The sequence below is a fragment of the Plasmodium malariae genome, assembly GCF_900090045.1.
Source record: "Plasmodium malariae genome assembly, chromosome: 7".
Lineage (NCBI taxonomy): Eukaryota > Apicomplexa > Aconoidasida > Haemosporida > Plasmodiidae > Plasmodium > Plasmodium malariae.
In genome coordinates, this window is record NC_041781.1 from 1,139,822 (window position 1) to 1,166,480 (window position 26,659).

A 26,659-nucleotide genomic window follows, 5' to 3' on the forward strand; every position below is an offset into this window, starting at 1 on the left:
ACGTACGTATATATGTATGTGCATAGGATCACGATTATATGCTGAACTTTTTAAGAATATATATTTCCGCGCTATGTGAAATAGACTTGTTGTGGTGTTACTCTTTGTGTACCATAGTTTTATGTCAATTTTTTTTTTTTTTTTTTTTTCGATTTGTACAATTTTTTTGAGTAAATGCTTTTGTTTCCAGCTTTTCAAAATAAAAAAAAGGGATAAATAAAGGAACGGAGGAAACAAGAAAAAAAAAAAAAAAAAAAGTCAATAAAGTCATTTTAGTTATTGAAGTCAATAAAGCCAACAGAGCAAATAAAGCCAATAAGGCAAAAAACATAAACAAGACGAAGAAAAAATTCTATGGATTATCCCCCAGCCCTCCCTATCAACATTAAACATCTTTCCTTTTTTTTTTTTTTTTGTGTCCATATGTACACAACAAAACACTCTAAAACGTTTGAAGGGGAAAAGATATGAATCAAAGTTCTGATAGTAAGAGAAGAAGGATAGATAGTGATATTAAGAATGAGGGAGGAAAAAGCACTTACGTATTTGATGATTTTAATAAAAATGAACTGGTAGCTTCATCCAAAGGAAAGGAGGGAATGAGAGAAGTACCTAGTAATGCACATAATCTTTCCAGAGAAAAGAATGCAAATGGAATAGAGGAAAACAGCGAATGTGCAGATAAAAAGAGCAAAGATAAGGAAGCGTACTATAGCAACAATGCTATTGATACGAGTGAGCAAAATAAAGAAGCCCTCAATAACAGCATCGGTGCTAAGAGGAATAAACTAAATAAACATAAAAACAAAAATAAAAACGAAAGAAAGTTAAATAATTATATAAAAAATGAATTAATAGTTGAGAAGGACGAAGAAGACGAACAGGTTGATGAAAAGGGCATTTGCTCGTATAGTATTAATAAAGATAAAAGTAGACAATCAAAGCATTATTTAATACAAAATTTACAAGATAAGAGTGCACTATTAAATGATCTCACTATGATTGAAGAAAATAAATTGTATGTTAAAAATGTAAAAGAAAATATAACAAAAAAAGATTTAGAAGAATATTTTGCAAATATTGATGGATATGTAGAAACAAGAATTGTATTTAATAATTCAGGAGTATCTAGAAGATTTGCTTATATAGAATTTGATAGCAAAGAAAGTGCAAATAATTTTATAAATATGTTACAAGATAGCAATGTAAAAAATTATAAAACTTTTACCATAAAAAATGTAAATCTGTATACATCGATATCTAAACCACAGAAAACCTTATATGAAGAAAAAAAGCTATTCATGAAATTTACAAAATGCGATATTCAAAATGAGGAAAACTTAAAAGAAAAAATTTTACACTTTTTTTCGAATCATTCTGTTAGAGTAACTGATATTAGGCTTCTGGGGGAAGGCGTTGACAAGTAAGCACCGAGGCATCGGACCAAGCGATAAAATTCGCGTGCCCAATGAAGAGCTGATCGTCGATGTGTACGTGAGTGTGTACGTGAGTGTGTACGTGAGTGTGTATGTACATATATACACATAAGTGTATATGTCTACGTACTTATAGGTACATATATTTATATACATATACGTTTGTGTATTTATGTACATATACGTTTGTGTATTTATGTACATATACGTTTGTGTATTTATGTACATATACGTTTGTGTAATTATGTAGATATATGCTTGTGCATTTACACTTATGCACATCTTTATACGTGCTGACAACTAACATCTATGTTATCATTTTTGCAATTGTTGTAGACACGGGTACCTAGAGGTGGAGGATAACGAGAGTGTTATAAAATGTGTAGAGACTATAAAAGAGTGCAGAGTAGAGGATACTCACTTTAGCTTACAGTACTGCATACCAATAATTAAGAAAAAGATAATATATAATATAGAAAAAATAAAAGAACAAAAGGAAAAAAGTAAACAGTTGAAAGAAGAACAGAAAAGAGAAGAAAACAGCTGTACCATTGTAGTAAAGAATTTACATTATAATACTAGAAAAAATAAACTAAAACATTTTTTTGAACAGATAGGTGAAATAGAAAATATATACTTAAGTAAGAAGGTGTCCGAGAAGAACATTAAAAGAAATAAAGGGTATGCGTTTATTACTTTTAAAAATGCTAATGATGCAACATCTTCTTTAATACTAAATGATTCTATTATAGATGGTAGAAATATTCTAATATCTAAATTTTTTGAAGATAATAAAATTAAAAAAAATGAAACTGATCAAGCAATAATGCAAGTGGTTGGTAAGGAGAATGAAAAATTACATGTAGACACAACTGAAGAACACATACAAAAAAAAAAAAATCCATATATATATTATAAAAAGGAAATGGCTACTCAAGAAAAAAAAAAAAAAAAAAGAATTAATTTAAGTAAGTCCATTAATACTAATGTACCAGTGGACAAAAGGACGGATGAAACAACGGGTCCCATGACAAACGAAGATTTTAGAAAACTTTTTTTTAAATAATTTTTTTTTTTTTTTTGTAATGTATCATAAGTTTATCCGCTTAAAAGAGTGTACGTGAGTGGGTGTATGAACGCTTATATATACGTAGGTATGTATATATATATATATATATATATATATATATATATATATATGTATGTATGTATGTATGTAAAGATTTGCATATGTATGGACTTTCGTGAACCTGTATAGCACTATAAGAAGGTAACGTAAATGAATTTTCTTCTTCTTTTTGCACTGTTTGATTTTAGCTTTGCCATTTTACGGTTAGCACATTCGAGCAAGAGCTCTAACTTTCCTTTTGTACTCGTTTAGATTGTTTTTTAATTGTACCTGTAAATGCAAGAAAACATGAGCGTTTATATGTGCGCACGCAGGTACACACATATATGCATAACTGTATGTATGTGCCATTTTTGCACATTAACTGGGTAAGTGCATACGTATATGTATATATTTATATATATTTATATATTTATATACAGATATATAGACATAGATATCTATATGTATAAGCTTAAGTATAAGCTTATGTAAATGCATATGTGTCTGTGTATGATCCGAACGCATATAAACACTAAGAACATATTGCATGTAAAACGAATAAGGAAAATTACATATAAACACTTGCACATTTTAACAAAAATATTCTTGTTTTATTCATAAATAAGGAGAAAAAATAAAATAAAATAATAATATACTTATATATATGTGTACATATATCGAGGATACATATACCGTGCATGAACAAAATAAACAGCCTTGTGAAATAGAAAACGTACCGCGGCATCTACATTAGCAGGGGATTCTAGATTGGGTTCATTTAACATTGAAATTACACTAATTAAAATACCTTCAACTGACCATATTGGTCTCCATCTCTCTTCTGGCTTCTCTTGTTCATTGTATATGTCAACTCCTGTTTTGTTTAAAATACGACAAAAAAAAAAAAAAAAAAAAAAAAAAAAAAATTCGAACATCAGGTAAATCTGTATTAGTATATGCACACATAAGTGCATAAGTATGTGCGTAAATACTTGTATATGTGGTGCTATCCATATCTCTATTTTATAAAAGTTTTTAGTGTATGTCTATAGTTATTTCCATACCAGGGGGATGCAATATACTTATGCATACTCTTCCATCGGGAAAAACTAAATTGGGAAAAGTCGAGTAGTGCTGTACATATGGAGTTACACATGTGTATATATGTATGTGCACTAATGTACGAGTAGGTGTGTATTCGAATCTATGTAGTTCTACATAGATGATACCCCCTTCTAATATGGGTAAATATATGTACAGAAAGTAATGCACAATATTCGCAAAAAATTTTAAACCATTTGGATGCCACATTTCTTGAGTGAATTTCATTTGAGGTGGATGGTTCGGAAAATCCGAAGGAAATGAGAGGGTAGCATTGTATATACCTCCTACAATAACAAAAAGGAAAGGTTCGTTTACTCTCATGCATCCGACCCACTATCACATAAGCATATTTACACATGTATGTATGTATATGTACATATATCTACATATACATATATACATATATATATATATATATATATATGTAGATAGACGTACATATAGATGGATTCACATAGTACATTACAATGGTGCGCAAAAGGCTATTTGTTTATTTTTGTTCCCAGTATTTTCAACAGGGAAAAATGAAATGAATAAACAAATATATGGATGGATGGACGGAAGCATGGATGGATGGACGGAAGCATGGATGGATGGACGGAAGCATGGATGGATGGACGGAAGCATGGATGGATGGACGGAAGCATGGATGGATGGACGGAAGCATGGATGGATGGAAAGCATGGATGGATGGACGGAAGCATGGATGGATGGATGGATGAATGGATGGACGGAAGCATGAATGGATGGATGGAAGCATGAATGGATGGAAGCATGAATGGATGGATGGAAGCATGAATGGATGGATGGACGGAAGCACGAATGAATGGATGAACAAATGAATAATAATAACTGCACTGTGAAAAAATAATTTTCATGCCTTCATATTTTAATATATTTATATTTTTTTATATTTTTTTTTCCTTTTGCAACCTTCATATAGAGTATTTTTAGGGCCCTCAAAGCACACGTTCCATTCAAAGAAATTTGTGTCGTCTACTAGTCCGACGGAAAAACCGGCGTTATGATCTCGTGTTAATTCTGTTTTTGCATAATAAGATTGTAGTATATATGTATTGCGTACGCACATATGCGTAGAGTTGTAGATGTAAATGTACATATATATACACATGTACACAAGTTGCACTGGGTGCATTTGAACATGTGTAGAATATGGGAAAAGATTAGCATACATATAAAAAAAAATATATATATAAAAATACAAACACATAAAAAATACACCTATGTATTATATATATATATATATATATATATATATATATATATATATATTCACTTATATCAAATTAATGTTCAAAAGAAAAATAGATTACACGTAAAAAAAAAAAAAAAAAAAAAAAATACCTAGAAATTGCTTTTTTAGGAGTTCCCTAGCTATATTTGTCATTTTTTTTTTTTTTTTTTTTTTTTAAATAAAAAAATATCTTTTTACAAAAAAAAAAAAAAAAAAAAAAAAAAAAAAAGGAAAAAAAAAAATACAGTGTGTATCTTTTTTTTACACAAATACAATATTCTTTTTTATGGGAAAAAATCTATAAATATATTGCTCTTCTTTTTTTCCAAAAAATGGATTGGTGAATTGCCAAAATGCCCCTACCGAATTTATGCTTAAAAGAACTATAGATACAAACATATATAAAACATATATTTTAAGAAGAATACATATAATATGTATATACACAAAATACATGAAGCCTGTGTTTATGAATTGCTGCTATTTGTAATTTAAATATGGAACTCCTCAAAAAAAATTTTTAATTTCTTAAGTATTTTAAATAAACTGAGAATGAAAAACTAAAAAGGTGTCCCACTTGGTTTATATCTCACTCTATCTATATGCTTACAAATTTTAAATAATTTATAATTTTTCCACTTTGTTTATGTACGTATGTATATATATACTACCTATGTTTATACGTACGTATATCCTTACATTTATCTATGCTTGTTTTTTTTCTCATGTTATATTATTATATATACCACTTTGTATTTTTTTTTTTTTTTTTTAAGGCAAGGTATTTTTTTTTCTTTTTAAAAAAAATTAATCAAATAGATAAAAAAAAAAAAAAAAAAAAAAAAAAAAAGAAAAAGAAAAAGATGTAAAAATACATAATTAAAAAAAAAAATAAATGAATACCATAAAATAAAATATAATAAAATATAATAAAATATAATAAAATTACAGTTTCCTACCTTTCACGTAATTGTAAGCATTGGGGGAAATAAAAAAAAAGGAAAAAAAAAAGAGAATGTTATAGTTTTTCTGTTCCTTCACACTATATAACACTCTTTCACTGATATATTTTTACGTGTAAAATTAAATTAATTTTATATATGTTGTACATTCTAATAATAATAATGATAATAATGATAATAATGATAATAATAATGATAATAATGATAATAATAATGATAATAATAATGATAATAATGATAATAATGATAATAATGATAATAATGATAATAAAAATATTAATAACAACAAATTAAAGGGAAACAAATTTGAAAAAAAATTATCTTTGGGCGTTAATTATAAAGCTGTTTATGGTTATACAAAATATGTGTACGTATAGCGTAGTGTAGCGATAGGTGCTATTTTGATCGTTCATTTAAATTTATTTTTTTTTTTTTTTTTTCGTTCTTTTATTTATTGTGCGTTAGTATGAGTACAATTTTCGCTGTTTCATACAGTTATTTCTTTTCTTTACCTTATCTCTTTTAATACTCCGATAAATTTTTATGAATTTAACTTAATTGCTATGATATATTTCTTTGAGTCAAGTTGGCTTGGTTTTTGCTTGTTATAAAAGGCCAAGGCCGCTTAAGATATGCGTATATACTTATGTACATATATCTACACCAAAGTATACATATCTACAGCTAAGTATATATATCTACAGCTATGTATACACATCTACAGCTAAGTATACATATGTACACCTAAGCACACGTACGTACATACTCAATTGTTCGTGTGTGAATATATTTACTCATTTCTGTTACCTTTTTGTGTTCGGGTAAAGGAAGTTTTATTCTATGAATGTATAATTACGATTTTTTATAAAAGCTTAGGCATTGCAAAAAAAAAAAAAAAAAAAAATGCTGGCATAATGATTGTCATGATGAACTGTTGATTTAGTTTTTTTTTTTTTTTTTTGGAGTACCCCCAAGGAGATAAAAAACAAATTAAAAATTAGCAAATTCTGTAATCAGCCATATAACACACTGAGTTATACTCTTCTTCTGAATAAGCATAAGCATCAAAAGTAAAACATATAAATAGACGTGAAACTACGGAAACCACATAACTCGAACATACCGACATAAAAGGATATAAAAAAAAAAAAAAAAAAAAAAATAAAAAGGAACAAATAAAAATATGTACAGGCTGTTTTAGTAGCGTATAAAAATTTTTATAAATGTATCATCCACAGTAATGATTAAAAAATGGTTTCGCGTATTCCTGCAAAAGTGGAAAAAAAGGCAATATTATATTCATTTATTGCAAACATTATATATATGTGTATATATATATATATAATACATATACATATACAATTACATTTACGCACATAGAAGTGCATGCCTTCAGAGTTATTCTCCTACAAAGTTTAACCAAAAAAAAAAGAAAAAAGATAAATTCGTATACTTCCTAGGGTATACATATAATACCATTTTATACAAAATAATTTACAAGGGAAATTTTTCTAACAGCATATTCATTAGGATGTTTCTGAAATGAATCGCAGTTCTTTTTTTTTTTTTTTTTTTTCTTTTAAAAGACTCATTGCTCGAACGGAAGCATCGTTCACAACAAGTAAAGAATTCATAAAAGCTTTACTCTAGTATATTGAATAGGCAATATTTTTTTTTTTTTTTTACATCGTTTTCCACTTCAAAGCACTTGTTAGCCTCAACTTAGTAATACACATAAGTAATTTTTATAACACCAAAAAAATGATGAAAAAAAAAAAAATTAAATAAAATAAAAGGATGGATAGATATATAGATATCTAGATAGATATATAGATAGATAGATAGATATATAGATATCTAGATAGATATATAGATATATAGATAGATAGATATCTAGATAGATACACTTTTACCGTCATAAATACCAAAAATTACAGACAGATGGGAAATAAAAATATGCATCTAAGTTGTTCTACATTATTATAACTCCCTTGAACTACAAAAAAAATGAGAAAATTTGACAAGTAAAAATAAGAAAATTAATAGTAAGCTATTAATCTGTACAGATACAATTTGAGCATTTGGGTGTTTGTCCCTCATGAGTTTATATGTGTTTTTATGTAAAATAGGAACTCATGTTTATGCTAGTGTCTTATTGTTTTATTTTTTTGATATATGCATTGTTTTTTTGTTTTTTTTCGCTTACTAAAATTATGCAAAAAATGTAAGCTACGAATTGTATAAAATCATATTTCCCTAATGATAATTTTATGTTCCTCATTTTTATAAATGGTAAATAAGAAGTTATACAGAATAAACAAAATAAAAAAAAAAAAAAAAAAAAGCAAAGGAATGGAATGCAAAGCAAAATAAAGCAAAATAAAGCAAAATATAGCAAAATAAAGCAAAATATAGCAAAATATAGCAAAATAAAGCAAAATAAAGCAAAATACCATATAACAAGTAAATTATATGTCAAAATAAACTGTAATAAAATAACATAAAACAGAATAAAACAAAATATAATATAAAATAACGAAGTAGTTGAATGTTCACGTTTGAACTATTAAATATTTTATTCATTCTCTTACACACTTTTATAAACATATTTTTTTTTAACTTGTGCCATATTCATTTTTACTTCTTTTATAACCAGTTTATATATGTTTTTGTACTATAAGCTCATATTCATTATTTTTATTTTCATTTTTAATTTATTTATTTATTTATTTATTTATTTTTTTATTATTATATATATTTTTTTTTTTTTTTTTACTTATTTTTTGTATCAATGGCATATTCTTTTTTTAATACGTTTTATTTAATCCACGCTTTCATCTTTGTTCTTTTCTTCTTACTACTCGTGCAGAACACAACTGCTTAAATTTGAAAGTAAAAAAATAGCCAGTAGAGAATATGTTTTAAAAAAAAAAAAAAAATTAGAACAGAATGAATCGCGACAAACTGAAATACAATAAAATGAATTACAACAAATTTGAATGCGCCAATACGAATTATGGGAAAATAAATTACAACAAAATGAACTTATTTTGTGAAAACTTTGACATGAATTACGTTTTAGACGAATTAAAAAAAAATTTTGATAAGAGAAAACACCTTATGTGTGATATCAACGATTACATATTATCATCAGAAAAAAAAAAAAAAGACTTGAATAAATATGAAGAAAATTTAATTGAGAAGCAGACCAAAATTTTAACACATACAAAAACGAATTACAAAAAACTGAATAACATAAATTATGTAAAATACTATTTACCTTACTGTATTCAGCCCAAAACAAACAACACCAATATGTGTCTACGCAAAAACAGCTATCTAAAAAATAGCAAGAAACAAAGTACTACACTACAGTTACTTATCCTTTTTGATATTATACAAAATGTTATGGAAAATGTGCATGAGAAATTGCCATAATTCGTTTAGGCATATATGTATGTATGTATGCATGCATGTATGGTTGTGCAAAATTAAAATACAGAAATATACCCCCCCCTTTCTAAACATTTTTAGACATTTTGCGAGAACTCAACATTAAAAAGAAATTGACCGAGTACAAAATTGATCGTTTTATAAAAAAATACACAGGTTTGTTTTCTTATCCTTCATTTGTAATTCATTTAGTTTGTATTTTTCACTCATTATTTTATGATGACCATATCCTGTGCTTCTTCCCCATTTTTCACATTTTGCTTGTCCTTGTTTTTTTCTTTTTCTCTAGGAAAATTTAAAACGAAAAGTATTCTTCATAAGCAAATTTCAGAGATATATAAGGAAAAATGTAAAATTGAAATATGTATAAAAAATAAGAAAAATAGCATGCTAAATTTTAATGTAGCAATAGGACATATTGCTTTTTTTGATTATAAGGAGAACATTCTTCTTGAAAATGTTACGTTCGTTGTAAGGCGGAAAAAATATATATATATATATATATATAAAGCTTTACTGCATTTTGTATTTTTTATATATTTAATTTAAATCATTTTTCATATTAAAAATATTGGACGTCCGCTTTTTTCATTAATTTCCACCATCTTTTTTTTTTTTTCTCACCGTTATATAATTGTACTACCTTATTTTACTTCTATTTTCATTTGTTTACCACATGTTTGTTATTTTTCATTTTTCTTAGAATAACTCAAATGAGAAAAAGCTTCCTTGGATTTTTATTCAGTTAAAGCAACAAAAGGGGGGAAAACAACAAATAGGGGGAATGCATTTCCAACTGAAATGCATGCATATATGTGTACACGTGTGTTTTATTATTTTATTGTGCATAATTTAATTATTTTGTTATATTTTATTTAAGTTTTATTTTATTTTATTATTTTGTAGTATTTTAAGTTTTATTTTATTTTATTACGTTTTATGTTTTCTTTTTTTTATTAACAGGTCAAGCAGTATTATGTTTTTCAAAAAAATAGCCTAACTGGACAGGGAATTAAAAATTTCTCTCCTTTTTTCATTCAGCGCTGAATATGAAAACTGAATGGAGCTATCATCAAGTATTGATAAACTAATTTGAAAAATCTTTTTAAGGATTTTCTTTTCTTCGTATTCTTCTTCATTTGTTATGTAATTTTTAGAAATTAATTCATAAATTTCAACAACTTTAATTAATATAGGAAAGGCAATTCTCGATAAGTTCAATAAATTTTTATTATTTTTTAAAAGCAACAAAAGAAAATTTGCATCCCGCAATAATAGTTTATTTATCCTAAAAATTAAACAAAATAGTTAAAATTTATTCATGTGAATATTCGTCAAGCCCGATATATTATTGTATGCGCATCTTCGCTATTCACAAGTATGTATAAATAAAAATATATAAATATATATATATATATATATTTATATGTATGTAACATACTTGCATATATGTATGAATGCATACTGCCGCAAAGTTATTTTAAATTTAACCTGCTATCAAGGTATAACACTGAGTCCAAATATGAACACAAGAACTTTATTGCATACCCGCTCTTCTTCATAATCTCAACAATCATTTTTTGGGAGTTTATCACATGCTCGTTTTTTTCTAAAAAAGTTAAAAAGTTTGTTATGACGTGTGGCAATTTTTTTTTTTTTTTTCCGCTTTCACAAATGTTCATGCGTGGAAATCGTATTATGTATGTATGTGTGCAAGAATGCCTGTACGCGTACATATATGAGTTCTTACTTATGCTGAAGAATTCGTAAAGAATTGCAAAAAGCTGATGATTCAGTAAATATAAATAAAACTTGTTCCGTTCAAATAAATTAGCATTATTTAAAATATAGAAATGAGTTATAAAGCCCTTGATCTCCAGTTTTTCATCGCTCTCGTTTTTGCTTAATATCTGCCTTTTCCTATGGGGAGAAAGAACAATAAAATAAAATATAAATAAAATATAAATAGAATATAAATAAAATATAAATAAAATAAAATAAAAATAACAAATAAATAAATTAAAATTACGCATAAATGTCCTGTATGCATAGATACGTACACGTAAAAAAAAAAAAAAAAATCATAACAGCAGTTTCGTACTGCACAATTATAAAATATTCTTTCCCTTTTTTATGCCTCTTCTTATTACATTATATCCATTGTTTTGATTAAGAGTCTGCAATAGTTGCATACAAAGACAAGGAAGGATGAATAACTGTTGTCTGTAAAGTGAAAATAAAATGATTGAAAAATGATTGAAAAATGATTGAAAAATGATTGAAAAATGATTGGAAAATGATTGGAAAATGATTGGAAAATGATTGAAAAATGATTGGAAAATGATTGGAAAATGATTGGAAAATGATTGAAAAACATTTTGTGCATTTGCGGTGGCTGATACGATGCCATACTCAGCGCTATGCGTAAAGGGCTGAGAAAAAAATAATAATAAAACTGTGTAAATTTTTTTTTTTTTTGTTAAGTACCTATTGAGCATATCCTTAATTTACGGAAGACAAAGGATAAAAGTTGTGACAGCTTATAAATGAGATGAAATAAAAGAAAAATTATTTGCGTTTTACTATATATGTAAGCATTGTCTAAAAGCCCGTCAACATATTTAATCAAATGAATGTATATATTAGTAAAATGAGAAATGTTATTTAATTTCTGTTTTCGTAATATTATAAGTGATAAAAATTTCTTGTTGTTACAAACAAAATATATTAATGTCATTATATATATGTTTGCTAGGTATATGAAGTTTTTAATTTCTTTTTCCTCTTTATATGTTTTAATAATAACGTTATCGATATATATTAATATGTGTGCTACATCTTCATATAAATAATCTAGTATACTACATATATTTTGAATTACACTTTTGTATTTCAAACATATATACACTGATTTCATATGATCACATTCTACTAATATCTTGTTATAGTTAAATATAAAATCGTATATAATTATACAACTTCTTTTATTATTTTCCTCTTTAAAATTGTAAATAACGTTCTTTAAATTTACAGACAAAAATAATTTAAAGAAAATAATTAAATTAGATATATTGATTATATCCTTATTTTTCCTCACCCCTCTTTTCATTTTACATTCCTTATTCTTTTCCTCTATTTTTAGCAAGACCTTCTCCCCCTCTTTATTATTTGCAGAAAAGCTGATATGCACATCTTCGTTATCGCCAGTGCGTTCATATATACTGTCCGTTAGTTTGTTTGTATTATTTTTAGCTCCATTTATCTTATCACTTACTGCACCGTTCATCTGATCTCTTTGTTTTTTTTCCCGTTTCATATTGAAAATTTTCAAAATAAAAATACTGTAGAGAAAAAATTTGCATTCGTCATTGACTTGACAGAATATACGATGGACCTTAATGTTTTGAAGAGTCTTAATAATTTTTCGAAGAACTGGATTGTTACAATACATGGAAAACTTTCCATTCGTTAAAAACGATACGAATATATATTCTATTAAATCTAAAAAGAAAATATTTATTGGTACGACACCGCTGTTTTTGTTAGTACTGCTAAGTAGTAACTTTTTGACAAACTTCTTAAAAACTTTTAGCGATTTATTGAAGTTGTTTTGTACACTGCGGACGGAAGGACCCATGATTCTATCATTGCTACTGCCCCTCCTATCGCTGCTTTTTTGTATATGATTTATGAGATACGATATGTCGTCCTCGTCTAGAGTGACCTCGTCTTTTTTTTCTTCTGCCTCTGTCAATAGCTTTTCGTGAATTAACAAAAAATATTTGATAAAAAAAATAAAGCAATTTTTTATTTTTTTGTTCCTATTTTTTACCATATTCGAGTTTTCCCTTTTACATTTCTTTCCTACATTACTGTGCGTATTGTTGTAGTGGTCAGCATCAGAATCGCTGCTAGAATAGTGTAATGTGTTCTTCTTTTGAGGAATTTCCTCTTTCCCTTTTTCGTCCTTTTTCGTTAATTTTTTACTATTTTGAGTACACGTGCAGAATTCGGCAGATGGTCGTTCAACATGTAATTGAGCTTCTTCCTCCTCCTCCTCCTTCTCCTTCTCCTCCTTCTCATCATTTCTTTCACCTTGCTTATTTATAAAAATGAAAAAGATATGAAAAAAGAGTTTTAAAACAAGTAAATTTTTCCTACTCATATGTCTTTTGTTTGATATATACTCTAACTGCTTTTTAAAAATATTAAAAGAAAATTTTATAAAATGAGAAAATGTGACTTTGTTTTCTCTTCTTTTTATAGAATGTAAATTCTTAACAAAGCAATGTAAAATATTAATCAAAATATGTTCATAATAAATATTATAATTTTTAAAATTTTCGAAAATTTTACATAACAGTGTATATAAATTGTCTTCCATATTTTCTATATCATTAAATAATAAAAATAATTTACTTAAAATGCATACATCTTTATTTAAATAACTATCATCTTTACTTTTTTTATTATTATTTTTTTTTACATATATGTCGAAAGGCACTTTAATTTTTTCTGAACGTTCAGAAAATATTAACATCATTTCGTTGTAATAAGTGCAAACATGTTCAAAATAATTTTCCTGCTTTACAATCACCTTATTACTCAGATTGAATATCTCATACCATTTATTATTAACAATATACTTTTTATTCTTTTTAATTAACTTATTAACATATGCTGTTAAACATGTTTCTTCCCTCCTTTTGTCAAACCTTTTTTTATAATATTTTAATTCTTTTTTTTTTTCCCTAAAATTATGCTCTAAATTGTTTATAAGTAAAATGTAATGCAACGTAAAAAGTTCAGCAAATAGTTTACACAATTTTTCCTTATCTTGAATCATAGAAAAGAATTCAAAAAAAAAGCTATAATCTCGTTCATTTTTTATTATATTAATATCAATAAATAAAATGCTTATAAAATTTAAGTAAACATTTTCTAACTCCTCTTCTCGATTAAATCTTTTCATTAAGTATATGTAATTGTATATAAAGAAGTACGATATATACTTGCAAATTCTCTTCTTCATTACATATGAATACTCGGAAAGGGCGTTTTTCTTCAACACGTTCGTGAGCTCCTGCAGGTAAGTAAGAAGTTTTCTCTTGTCTGAAAAAAAAAGAAATTATGTAGAAGACCGGACATAGAAATATGTACAGATATACAAATGTACGTAGCACATACAGAGGGATATACGAATATACGTACATACCATAGAGATAACATAAACACAATCCTATGCCCGTTCTGTAAACAAACACTGTGTTTGTTCAAACGGGCAGGGGGTACGGGACCTAACACAAACATATCCATATACAAACATATATATATGTATATATGTGTATACATGTATGTATTAAGTGTTGTCCGCTTTTCATGTACCCTCCCCTACACTCGCTAGTCGTAGCTAGCTGTTACCTGTCAAGTGCACCTCATCACAGTAGATATAGAAATACATCGTCTCCAAAAGGATCTGTAGTAGGTCAAAAAATTTGTACACTGTATTATCCTTAACATATTCATCGTAAGTTTGTTCAATATTATAAAAACAGTTCTCTAACATATTTATTATTACTCGAATATTTTCTTTAGCTGTGTTTGTGTCTATGTCTATGTCTATATCTGTGCCTGTGCCTGTGCCTGTGTTTATGCTTTTATCTGTCGAACTATTTAACAAGGTATACATGGTTAGTCTACTTATACTGTAATTAACAAAAATAAATATATAAAGACTGTAGAAAGAATCATAATAATTTACATTAATAATATTTCCCTTAATCTCTTCATGGAAAATAATTATATTTCTTTTCTTCTGTAGATACAGCTTTGTTATTTTCTTAATAAAATTTAACAGACTATTGTTTATATTGTTCTTATAAATACACATCAGGTAGGAACATAATATGTATTCCATCGTTTCAATATTTACAAATGCAGCTTTATATTTTTGTACTAAACTAGCGAATGAACAATGATCCTCCTCATTACCACCTGCAGGAGAAGATAGCACGGACGGCTGCATTGTATACGTCGGTGCGTGCGTCGAAGGATACAGCATTGAAGTTTGTTGACCATTTTGTACATGCAATACTTCGATCGATTTGGTAGGATTCAAATTACTTTTCAGAGAAAGAAAAATTTGACTTAATAAATTGTCCAAATTCTTTATGTGATATTCATATAGTTCAGCGAAGTAACACAAAAAGTTTATAGATTGGTCAATCAGTTTGTCCATGTTATCTCTGAATACGTGTACAAACACTGGGGTTAGCAAAAATTTAATTGTTCTCACGGGATTCCTCTGCTGAGTCCGCATCTGCTTCTGTTGCTGCGCCTTCTGTTCATTCCTCTTTTTTTCGTTTGTGCCCCCACTCACCACATGATTATGTAGAAACTCTAGCAGCTTATTCAAATTAGATGTGTTTATATATGAACATACTATATTTTTAATAACGTGGTTACTCATGTTAAGTATGTAATGACTTGTAAATACATTTATATTTGTGCATCTACTGTAACTGTTTATCCTTTTAATAAATGAAAAGAATGTTGAAAAGATAAAAGTACGAGTGCTTGTTTCCAGGTATACTATATTCATTAGATTAACTAGACAAGTGTATATTAAATAGTTTATATATATAACAAGTTTTCCTTTTTTTTTTCCTTTCCTTTGCCTATTATTGTTGAACAAACAGAAAAGGTGAACTACTTCGTTATCATCATTATGATTGTTACTTCCTCTTTTTCGATTTCTTTTACATGTGCTAAAAACATTCTTTAGTTTGTAGTTGTATAATAATAGATGTGGTTTTCCTCTTATGTACATTTTTTCATATTTATCACCTGAATTTGCAATATGTTCTTGACCATTATTATTCTCTTTGCATTCTTTTATAGTTTGTTTATTCTTTTCATACAGCGAAAGATATGCAATGCTTGAACATACAAATATATATTTAACAAAGTGAGCTAGATTAACAAATAGAAATATATCTCTTTTTATAATATTTTTTTTTTTTAAAAAATTTAAAAATTTATAAATTAGTTTAGAGTAGTCTATTAAAATGTGTATATTACTATACACTTCTTTATTTTGGTTTAAATCAATATCTTCCTCAAAATGGCAAAAGGAATACGGTATTTTCATATTAATGCTTTTAAAATATTCCACTTCCTTTGTGCGGATAGCACTCTGCGTCATGTTTGCATCTTCTTCTGTTGCTGCATCTGTTGCTGCTTCTGTTGCTGCTTCTGTTGCTGCTTCTGCTTCTGCTTCTACATCTACAGCTATGGTGGTTACTTCTAAATCTGTTTCACTCTTTTCTTCACGTTCTCCGTTTCGAACTAATTCTAAGTCCACGGAAGCACCGATGTCTCCATTTACTTGCATGATATTATCATTTTTTCCCTTTTTCTTTTCCTCCATTTTGTTTTTTTTCGACTTGTTCATTATATTTGCAGTACAGGTACCATCTGTGTTTTGCTGTATCGTATTTGTAACAGTATTGTGAACACATTTTCCTCTGTTATAAAAAAAGACATTAGCGTTAAATAATTTCATATAATAATTTTTTAACAATTTTGTATATATGGTTAATTCGAAGTGCGGTATTAATAAAAATAAAAAAAAATAATTTTCCAAATATGGTGAAGTAGATTTCCTATTATATGTCATAAAAAAATATTTCATTATTATGATAAAACATTTAATGCATCCTTTAATTTTTGAAATATTTAGATATTTGTATCTCTCATTCATTTCTTTGTCATTTTTAAAAAAATATCTTAATTTTTCTTTTTTATTTTGTGTTATATTAAATGAACAATTAAGGCTATTTCTTTCATAATCAAAAGAAAAACATGGTTTATCATTCGATATTTTATTTAAAAGTAAATAAACTGTTTCAATTATTTTTTCATTCTCTGAAAAATTTAAAAAGGAGTAATTCATTCTAAACCTATATTTACTACATATGTATGACGAATATATATTTTTAAAATAAGATACATCAATATTTTCTATGCTCATAACAACTATTCTTTTTATATTAAACTTCATCTGGTATAAGTTGTCAATAAGGGAGGTACGTGCATTACTCGTACGGACATTACTGGTGCGTCCTACGTACCTACTTCCATGTGGACCCCCAACAGCCTCTATATAATCACATACATAACAGTACAATGCAAATAAATTATTGTAAAAGGCATATATTTTTATATCATCCGATGACGTTTTTAAATTTCTAAAATATAAACTAAATATATTATTTATATATATAACTAAATCGTGTATTCTACTGTTCGAGTTGTATGTTTTCTCACTTGAGCAGAATTGTTCAACATTATCTTGTCCCTTTTTCCTCCTTTTATTAAAATTTGTAACATTCAGTGGGCTAACCTCCTTTTTATAGTTTCTATCAACTATTGGCAGTTGTTTACCTTTTTTACGTTTTCTCTTTAATCGCACGCGTTGCGGAGCTTGTCCCAGCCTACTTGGGTCTGCATCATCATCATCATATTCGTTATCACGTTTGTAATCATTCTCGTCATCGCTTTGTCCATCCCTTAGTCTATCATTTTGTTCCTCAATCTGATGATCGTTTCCCCCGTTAGCTCCTTCATCATTCCGCTTCTCAGCACTACCCAGTGTGTAGACCACCTTCCTCCGAATGCAATACATATTTATATTACAGAAATTTCGTATAAGCAGAATAACGGCATCAAACAGCATGTTAAATAAAATGTTTACATTTAAATTGGGTCTTCCAGTCTTACTAATTAGAGATAGTATATTGCTGACAATTTTTATTTTTATCTTATCATTTTTTTCTAATATATAATTTAAATTTAACCAAGTTAAAATTCTATCTAGAACTATAGTTTCTACACTTATGTCATTACTTGTCAATATTTGCAAAATTTTCAAAATTAATTTATAATTATTATTGTATACAAGTTTTAAATTAATACTTGATAATATTCCAACGTAGTACTCAACATTATTCTCTACATCTTTTCTTTCCATGGACTTTTTTTTTTCTTTGAAATTTTTTAGTAAATTTTCAATGGGATATCCCCCCAGTGAATTGTAGCAACTTAGGTCATTCATGTTTTCTATAATATACACAAAAAGGAAGAGCGAAAAAGGCAAACATAAGTACGTGTTATGCACATGTATATATATATATATATATATATATATATATATGTACACATACATGTACATATACATGTACATACATACACACGCATATATATACATGTAACACAAGGACAGGTATAACGTAAATGAAAAACAAATCAAACAAAAAGCGCTTTACAGTTGTTCAAATAAAGCGTCCACTTGGCAAATAGACGATCGAGTCCGTTGATTAACAAATTAGTTGTCGGACGAAATAACATAATACCTTTAAGTACATTCAAGCATATTTTTTTGCATAAAAATTATTTTATATAAAAACAAAAATAATATAATAACAGGATGCTCATATTTTATTTTTTTTGAAAAAAGTAAAATAGCTATTCACTACATGCAAATAAAATAAAGTCCATAATGAAATGGAAATTATATTATTGTGCCATAATATACATGTAATTAATATGATGCTAAAATAATGAACAAATTAATTATAAGCAAATAAGAACAAATAAAAAAACATCAAAAAATGATATAAATTGCAAGGATGCTCATATTAAAAATTAAAAGAAGTTAAAATTTAAAAAACGTTAAAATTTAAAAAACGTTAAAAATTAAAAGAAGTTAAAATTTAAAAAACGTTAAAATTTAAAAAATGTTAAAATTAAAAAATGTTAAAATTAAAAAATGTTAAAATTAAAAAATGTTAAAATTAAATAAAATTAAAATTAAAAAAATCTAAAATTTAAAAAAGTTAAAAATAAAGTTAAAAATGACAAATGAAAAATTTTAAACCGTACCAATTTTAATATTATATTCCCATTTCTCATATTTAAGAAGCGATCAAAAGTTTGTAGAAATCCCGCTATGTTCTTATTCATACATAATTATATTTATTAAACAAGTATTAGGTCGTATACAATTTTGCTTTTCATTGTTAATCTTTGTTATTGCACTTATGGCTCTCCCAATATGTTAACCTAAAAAAAAAGTTAGAACGATGTAGCTCCTGCTTGAAGTCTACGCAAAGGTGAACATGCATATGCGAATGTAAACGTGCAAATGTAAATTTGTAAATGTATGTATGTATGTACGTATGTATGTATGTACGTATGTATGTATGTACGTATGTATGTATGTACGTATGTATGTATGTACGTAAGTATGTATGTATGTATGTATGTATGTATGTATGTATGTATGTATGTATGTATGTATGTATGTATGTATGTATGTATGTATGTATGTATGTATGTATGTATGTATGTATGTATGTATGTATGTATGTATGTATGTATGTATGTATGTATGTATGTATGTATGTATGTATGTAAGTATGTACGTATGTACGTATGTACGTATGTACGTATGTATTCACGTATGCTTGTATTTTTTTTTTCTGGCTCATTTTTCTCCCTTTTTTGACCCTTTTTTTTGGCGCGTTTAAAATTTGATTTACCTGACTTGATCAGAATATAATTTTGTAATTTATAATTTGTAATTTATAATTTGTAATTTGTACTTTGTAATTTGTACTTTATAATTTTGCAACTTTACAATTTTGCAACTTTACAATTTTGCAGTTTTGTAATATTGTAACTTTGCAATAATTTAATGTTGTAAATTTTTTTTTTTTTCCCCTTTTTATTTCTTTACGAACAAACATTGCACATAACGTAAAAAAATGACTTTGCTATTTTGTAGAAATATACGCTAACCATTTTAAGATTATTATTACGAAGAATACACGTGTTACATCTTTTACATCCTGTTAAGATATACTGTGTGCTATTTATAATACCAGGAAAATGATATGAGTGTACTCATGCTAATACAGCAGAAGTATATTTTTATGTGTATATATTTTTAATTTGTTGAAGTATGCACGTTAACTAATTTTCGACTTTTTTTCAGTAAATTTAATACAGTACTTTATAATTTATACTTATGTATATAATTTTAGAGCTCAGTTAATAAGAAAAATGACAAAATGAAAAGCATGAAAGAAAAATAAAATGAATGTAAAAATAGCGAAAAGTGTAATTGGAGGTTACAGCTTCTTCTTTCAGAGGATAGAATTTATTGCCACTGAGTCTCTTATAAAAAATTCTTTTTTAACAAAAGAGTATTATGACAAAGCCAAAAAAAAAAAAAAAATTGATCTTTTTGATTTTATACCTCCAGAAAATTTCCTTTCGTCTTATTTTCAAAAACTGGATAAATGTTATTCGAATCCTCGATCAATATTGCGGTAAGTCCTATGAATTTTTTTTTTTTTTTTCTTTAATATTTACTGTTAGTCTGTGCTGCGTAATTCGTATTAGTGGTCATTTTGCTTTATACCCACGTACATACATACGTGCACATTTACATATATATATATATATATATATATATATATATATATATGTATGTATACTTACGGTAGCATGTAATATACATGTACACGGTGCGCACTGACGCTTCAATCATCCTTTTCCTCTAACAGGCTGTACAAGGAGTACATTGAGAAGGAGGATTATCCAAATTACAACTGGCTAGTCAGATGCTTTTGCCAGCTAGCTAATGTATTCGGCTTCAACTCCTTCTGGAGTGTTAAGGATAAAGAGGCAATACATGAGCTGAAGCTGTTTAAATACTTGGTGTATGATTTAATTGAACGGAAAGAGCTAATAAAGGCTAGACATTGCCCAAGATTGCTTTATGCTATGTGTTGCTTAGATTATAGATGTTATTTTATGCTACCTACTATTTTAGAAATAATCGAAATGAACATAGAGAAGTACCGAATACCAACATTGTGTATGGTTAGTTTTTCCTTATCTTACTTAGGATTAATAAATAAGGATATACAGTTTGGGTCCGTTAACAACTTATCAAGGAGCTATAATGTAATAATAAATGTAATGAACAATATATATGAAAGAAGAGAAGAAGCGAAGAAAGACACGACAAATTTCTGTTGGTCCTTATTAGCCTACGTTTTAGTCATAAATAATTTGTATACATTTCCTTTAAGGAGTAGCTCTGACAATAACATCAGTGATGAGGGTAGCACTCGTGGAAGTAGCTTCTTACCTGAGGTTTTAAAAAACGCATGTATGTCCTTAACAAAAGAGAATATATCAGAGAGCGGGTGGGTACAATACTTTTTATATATAACATTGTACTGTTGTGATATTGAAAAACCAAGTAACGAGTTGGAAATAAAAGAAAGTATTCCTTTTTTTATTCAAGAATATTTACATTTGAAATGGTTAGACAATATTTTAATAACTGCTCAAAATCAAGGCTCGGAAAAAATTCAACTAGAAATGGAAAACATCATTCAGAAATTGCATCTAAAAAATTTTTTTATTAATTTATCAGTTGGAAGAAAAATAGATGAACAGCATTGTTTTTTTACATCTCACTTTTACAAGCCTTTAAATTTATGTATTGAATATGACTACTTTCACCCGATTGGTATGAACAGACCATTAATTAATGGTATCATTTCATTAAAAAATCGAATTTTTAAAAAGTTAAATTATAATGTTGTCAATATTCATAAATGTTATTGGGACATCCTAACCAATGAGCAGAAAGAATTGCAATTAATAAAAATTTTAGATGCTTTTCAAAAAGAACAAGAAAAGAATAGATATAATGCAAAAGAACTCTATCAAGACAAATACTTCAATTCAGATTTGCTGCACTTGAAACATAAACGGATTAAGTTTCATACATGGCCACCTGAAAACATAACAATTTGACGGGGTAAACAAAATACAATCAAGTTGGTACTCATATCTGCATGACCTAGTCCCGATAACCAGAGCTCTTATGCTTGTAACTACTACTTTCGTTTCTTCGTTCATGTTACGATGATGTACATAGATTTATGGGGTTCCATTTAGCTTTTACCAAGGCTCATTTATAGCTTATATCTTTGCGTATTTCATTATGACTTTTCTTCCTTCTGATCCCCATAGTCCTTTTTTTTTTTGTACATATTTTTCTTATGAAAATAACGTTAAATGTTTGCACCGTTTTATATGTAAGTCAAAAATTTACGCCATTATATATATGTTAAATATTTACACCATTATATATATGTCAAAATTTTGCACCGTTTTATATATATATGTCAAAAATTTACATCATTATATAAATGTCAAAAATTTGCACCCTTATATGTGTATGTCAAAATTTTGCACCGTTTTATATATATATATAGGTCAACATTTTGCACCGTTTTATATATAAATCAAATTTTACAAAAAAAAAAAAAAAATAAAGAGTACTTCCCCTATTGCAACATTTAGTGCCTCATAGCAAAGGGGACATTTTTTAATTTTCAAAATTAACAGTCAATGACGGGAATTTTTGCTTTAGTCTTTCTGTTATTTCGCTTCTGATATTGAATGGTATATTTACTTCTTCACTTTCGTTGTCCACATTTTTGAACAACAGGGAAATGGAGTTGTTAATTTGTTCCTTGTTGTGCACCACATTTTTAATTATCACTTCCACTTCTGCAATAAATGAAAAAAAAGAAAAAAAGGATAAGAAAAATTAATAGCAATTTGTAATTGTTTAATTTGACCATGTTTTAAATTGCCTTTTTTTCGTGGCTCCTCCTGTACGCATTTTGCTACGTTGCATATATATGTATATGTGTATGTATATGTACACATATATATATATATATATATATATATATATATATATATATATATATATATATATATATATATATGGACATGCACGTATATACGTGGGCGTGTGCCCATGCTGCAGTACTAACGCTTTCAAAAAGCGACACTTAAGGAGGTAATACTATTTTTCCCTTGTTGCCCCTCCAGCAACTTTGACTTAGGCAGTTAAGTATGAATGTAATGATTGTTTAATTTAACTACGAACTTACTTAGAAAATCAAAATATGGCTTTAGATCATTTAAACAATTCTGCACATTTTCCTTATTTATTTCATCAAAATTGGTTATTAATACATTTGGCTCTTCATTTTTTTCATTCCGGATATACATTTTTAACGTTTTTTTAATAACCTGAGAAACAGTAACACTATTTGAGCTACAAGTAACACAATTCCCCAGCAGCCTGATATACAGATCATTATTTTTTATGTCTACTAATTCAACATCACCATTATCTATTTGTAATTTTGGTCTTATTAAATTTAATACCTTTTCAACATTTTCTGGGGTTAACTGGTAATGCAACCCTTCATCATTTTCCTTTCCCGATGACAATATTTTGAATTTGGAAAATTTTTTTTTATTTTGTATATTTGTTTTATTCCGCAATATATTTAATGTGTCGTTGTTAAGGAGATCTTGATTTGTGTGTACAAAAAGAAGACTCGTTTTCGTGTGTTTCAAGCTGCTTATGCTTTTTGCACTGAGGCTGTACATAAAAAAAAGTACCTTTACGAGGAAAAAAAGCTGGTTCATTTTTACGACACTAATGCACTTATATGAATATAAGCAGATGTTTATGTGTGTGTGGGCAAATATATATGTGCTTATAGGATAATATGTACATACATACAACCCAATACGTATGCGTATGTATATACATTTACATATACATGTACTTGTAGGTACGTATGTATGTGTGTATATGTACTTATATCTCCTCAAATAAATACAACTGAAAATATCAATTCTAGCAATGAAATGGAAATACAATAAATTTTCCCCAATTTGTACATATAAAATATGCGCATCAAAATAAGTCAAAATTTCTTAGAAATTAAAAGATTAACTGTTCAGAATTTTTTTTTTTTTTTTTTTTTTTTTTTTGTTTCCCTTGTACAGGTAATAAATAGCGCACCTTATTTTTTTTGCATGATTATTACCAATCTTCTAAATAGCACGAGTGCGTGGAAAAAAGAGGACGCGTTTTTAAAAAAATAGAACTCACTTAAAAGGGAATGATAGAGAAGGAGAATCAGAAAACGAACAGCCTTTTCTGAAAACTGATTAATATGTATGTATATATTTACATATGTATGTATATACCTATTATATACGTTTGAATATATGTATAGGTACATGTATTACGGGCAGGATTTGCGCTCAGGTGAAGAAATTATGTGAAGTGCTTCCAGCATGATAAGGATATATAAAGACCATTTGAAGGGAAGTCATCACTTCAGCAGAGTATTTTTGTACATCATTTTACACCTTTGTAATAAAGCAAATTTTTTTAAGAAGAGATCCGAAAAGAACAACTTATTTAATAATTGTGAAAAAGCGTTTTGTTTACAAAAAAGAATTATAAATGAGAAGAAGAACAGATCCAAGAAGCTGAAGAAAAGTGTAGTAGTACACTTTGCGACGAGCGAAATTAGCTATTTTTATTTTCACTACTTTTTATATATAGTATTACCCAAACTGCATTTTTTGGCTGATTATGAAAAAAAAAAAATTATTGACAACTTGTATTTAATTAATACTAATATTACTGATGAAGATATACAAGGACACTTATATAATAAAATAAATGAAGAAGGGAAATGTTGTAGCATTATCTTCTGTAATGATATATTACCAAAAGAAAAATATAATTATAACAATTCGTTAACTATATTTTTAGAGAATGCGAGTTTTTTAAATATATTCGTAAACTTATATCAAAGAAAACGGATGAAAAAAGCTCCCCAGTTATTAATAAGGAAAGACCAAAAGCGGCATATCAGTTGTGCAAAAAGTCAATATTACAACTTCAACAGAGGTAAACATTTGATGGTGTGTAATAATTGTTTATATATGTTTTATTTTACAAGAAATCATTTTAATAAATGTAATATTATAATACACAAGAGAAATAAAAACTTACGTTCCTTTACAATATATGATGAAATAATCAAAAATATAAATACAAGTGTACAATGGGCAAGACATTATTCATTTTATAAATTTTACTACACTGCGTATGTCAGTTTTTTAAATCATCGAATAAATACTTTTCACAATATTATGAACATGGTCATAAATAATAAAAGACAAAAAAAAAAAAAAAATATATTATATCTTTTTTTTAAATATAAAAAGATACTATTTAATTCTAGCATATTTTACGACTTCATTAATAAGAAATTTATATGTATCGATTTTTGTCATGCGGCTAATTTGTACATAGAATTTTTAAAAGTACAAGATAGAGTTAATGCAGCAGCTGGCCCAAATAATTGTAAAACTTCCTTTCATTACAGGATTAATGGACGTGATGAAAAAAGAAATTTTAATAAAAAAGACCTAGTTAAAGAAATGAAAAATAATTTGAACATTTATGTATGGAGTAGCCACCAAAAGGAAAACTTTTATTCGTCTCTCGTAAAAATGAAATTTCGCAAATTTTACAATTGAAGCTGTTTCACTTGAGCTTCATCACGTGTGCAGCTTGACCTGTATATATATATATATATATATATATATATATATATATATATATATAAATGTGAGTGCGTTTGGGCCCATGGATCTATGTGCTTATCGGCACACGTACATATTGACAAATTCACAAACCGACATATGTACATGCAAGTGTATGTGTGTATTTATGAGCATATTATTCGTGGCCATATATACCTGCCTGTTCATAATATTTCACCTGAACGTGTTCATTTATTGCCATTTTATGTGCTTTCGTTAGAACGAGAATAAGCATCTTCCTTAAATTTTATGTCTCCTCTTTTTTTCTGTAATTTTTTAATTTTGTCAACTCATATTTTATATGTTATATTTTATTTTTCATTTAACATTTTACATTTTCCATATTACATTCTACATTTTTCATATTACATTCTACATTTTTCAATATTTTTTTTTTTTTTGGGGGTGGATGTTGTATTTATACAATATGAAAAAAAATTTTCTTTCAATTTTCTTTAAAAATTAGGTCTTTTTTTTTTAATATATGCAGATTACCTATTGCAATTTTGGTCTGCGCGTAATTAATGCAAAGAATATGATGATACACAAATTGTTAATATATATGAATAAACAGTTCAAAACAAAAGGTGAACACTCAGCTTTTAAAATGCTTTTACAAAAGGGTATGTTTCTTTTTTATATTAATATAGCAAAAATTTCGAAAGTCTCTCAATTGTATTTTATTAATTGAAATGACAAGCATAATAGAGTGAGCAGCCCGAACAAAATAAAAATATATGAACAACGCGGATAA

At 27.2% G+C, this 26,659-nt stretch overlaps 7 protein-coding genes across 7 annotated transcripts; 4 read left to right on the forward strand and 3 right to left on the reverse strand.

Moving 5' to 3' along the window:
- Window positions 1-467: 467 nt before the first annotated feature.
- PmUG01_07032400 (U4/U6 snRNA-associated-splicing factor, putative) lies at window positions 468-2,502 on the forward strand (the record flags this gene model as incomplete). Its single annotated transcript, XM_029004068.1, has 2 exons — window positions 468-1,423; window positions 1,773-2,502. 2 exons carry the CDS (start codon window positions 468-470, stop codon window positions 2,500-2,502), a joined length of 1,686 nt encoding a protein of 561 aa, XP_028860794.1.
- Window positions 2,503-2,769: 267 nt separating this feature from the next.
- On the reverse strand, window positions 2,770-5,059 carry PmUG01_07032500 (ubiquitin-conjugating enzyme, putative; the record flags this gene model as incomplete). The annotated part of the gene is made up of 6 exons (XM_029004069.1): window positions 2,770-2,835; window positions 3,285-3,421; window positions 3,612-3,656; window positions 3,843-3,935; window positions 4,585-4,692; window positions 5,017-5,059. The coding sequence occupies 6 exons, from the start codon at window positions 5,057-5,059 to the stop codon at window positions 2,770-2,772; spliced, it is 492 nt and encodes a 163-aa protein (XP_028860795.1).
- A 3,758-nt stretch (window positions 5,060-8,817) lies between these two features.
- Window positions 8,818-10,321, forward strand: PmUG01_07032600 (conserved Plasmodium protein, unknown function; the record flags this gene model as incomplete). The annotated part of the gene is made up of 5 exons (XM_029004070.1): window positions 8,818-9,229; window positions 9,403-9,477; window positions 9,611-9,792; window positions 10,025-10,065; window positions 10,285-10,321. The coding sequence occupies 5 exons, from the start codon at window positions 8,818-8,820 to the stop codon at window positions 10,319-10,321; spliced, it is 747 nt and encodes a 248-aa protein (XP_028860796.1).
- Window positions 10,318-18,436, reverse strand: PmUG01_07032700 (conserved Plasmodium protein, unknown function; the record flags this gene model as incomplete). The annotated part of the gene is made up of 6 exons (XM_029004071.1): window positions 10,318-10,609; window positions 10,813-10,930; window positions 11,072-11,241; window positions 11,472-11,544; window positions 11,905-14,433; window positions 14,743-18,436. The coding sequence occupies 6 exons, from the start codon at window positions 18,434-18,436 to the stop codon at window positions 10,318-10,320; spliced, it is 6,876 nt and encodes a 2,291-aa protein (XP_028860797.1).
- A 2,042-nt stretch (window positions 18,437-20,478) lies between these two features.
- On the forward strand, window positions 20,479-22,218 carry PmUG01_07032800 (conserved Plasmodium protein, unknown function; the record flags this gene model as incomplete). The annotated part of the gene is made up of 2 exons (XM_029004072.1): window positions 20,479-20,714; window positions 20,952-22,218. 2 exons carry the CDS (start codon window positions 20,479-20,481, stop codon window positions 22,216-22,218), a joined length of 1,503 nt encoding a protein of 500 aa, XP_028860798.1.
- Window positions 22,219-22,795: 577 nt separating this feature from the next.
- Window positions 22,796-23,919, reverse strand: NifU (NifU-like scaffold protein, putative; the record flags this gene model as incomplete). The annotated part of the gene is made up of 2 exons (XM_029004073.1): window positions 22,796-22,980; window positions 23,373-23,919. 2 exons carry the CDS (start codon window positions 23,917-23,919, stop codon window positions 22,796-22,798), a joined length of 732 nt encoding a protein of 243 aa, XP_028860799.1.
- A 660-nt stretch (window positions 23,920-24,579) lies between these two features.
- On the forward strand, window positions 24,580-25,839 carry PmUG01_07033000 (conserved Plasmodium protein, unknown function; the record flags this gene model as incomplete). The annotated part of the gene is made up of 1 exon (XM_029004074.1): window positions 24,580-25,839. One exon carries the CDS (start codon window positions 24,580-24,582, stop codon window positions 25,837-25,839), a length of 1,260 nt encoding a protein of 419 aa, XP_028860800.1.
- Between the last annotated feature and the right edge of the window lie 820 nt (window positions 25,840-26,659).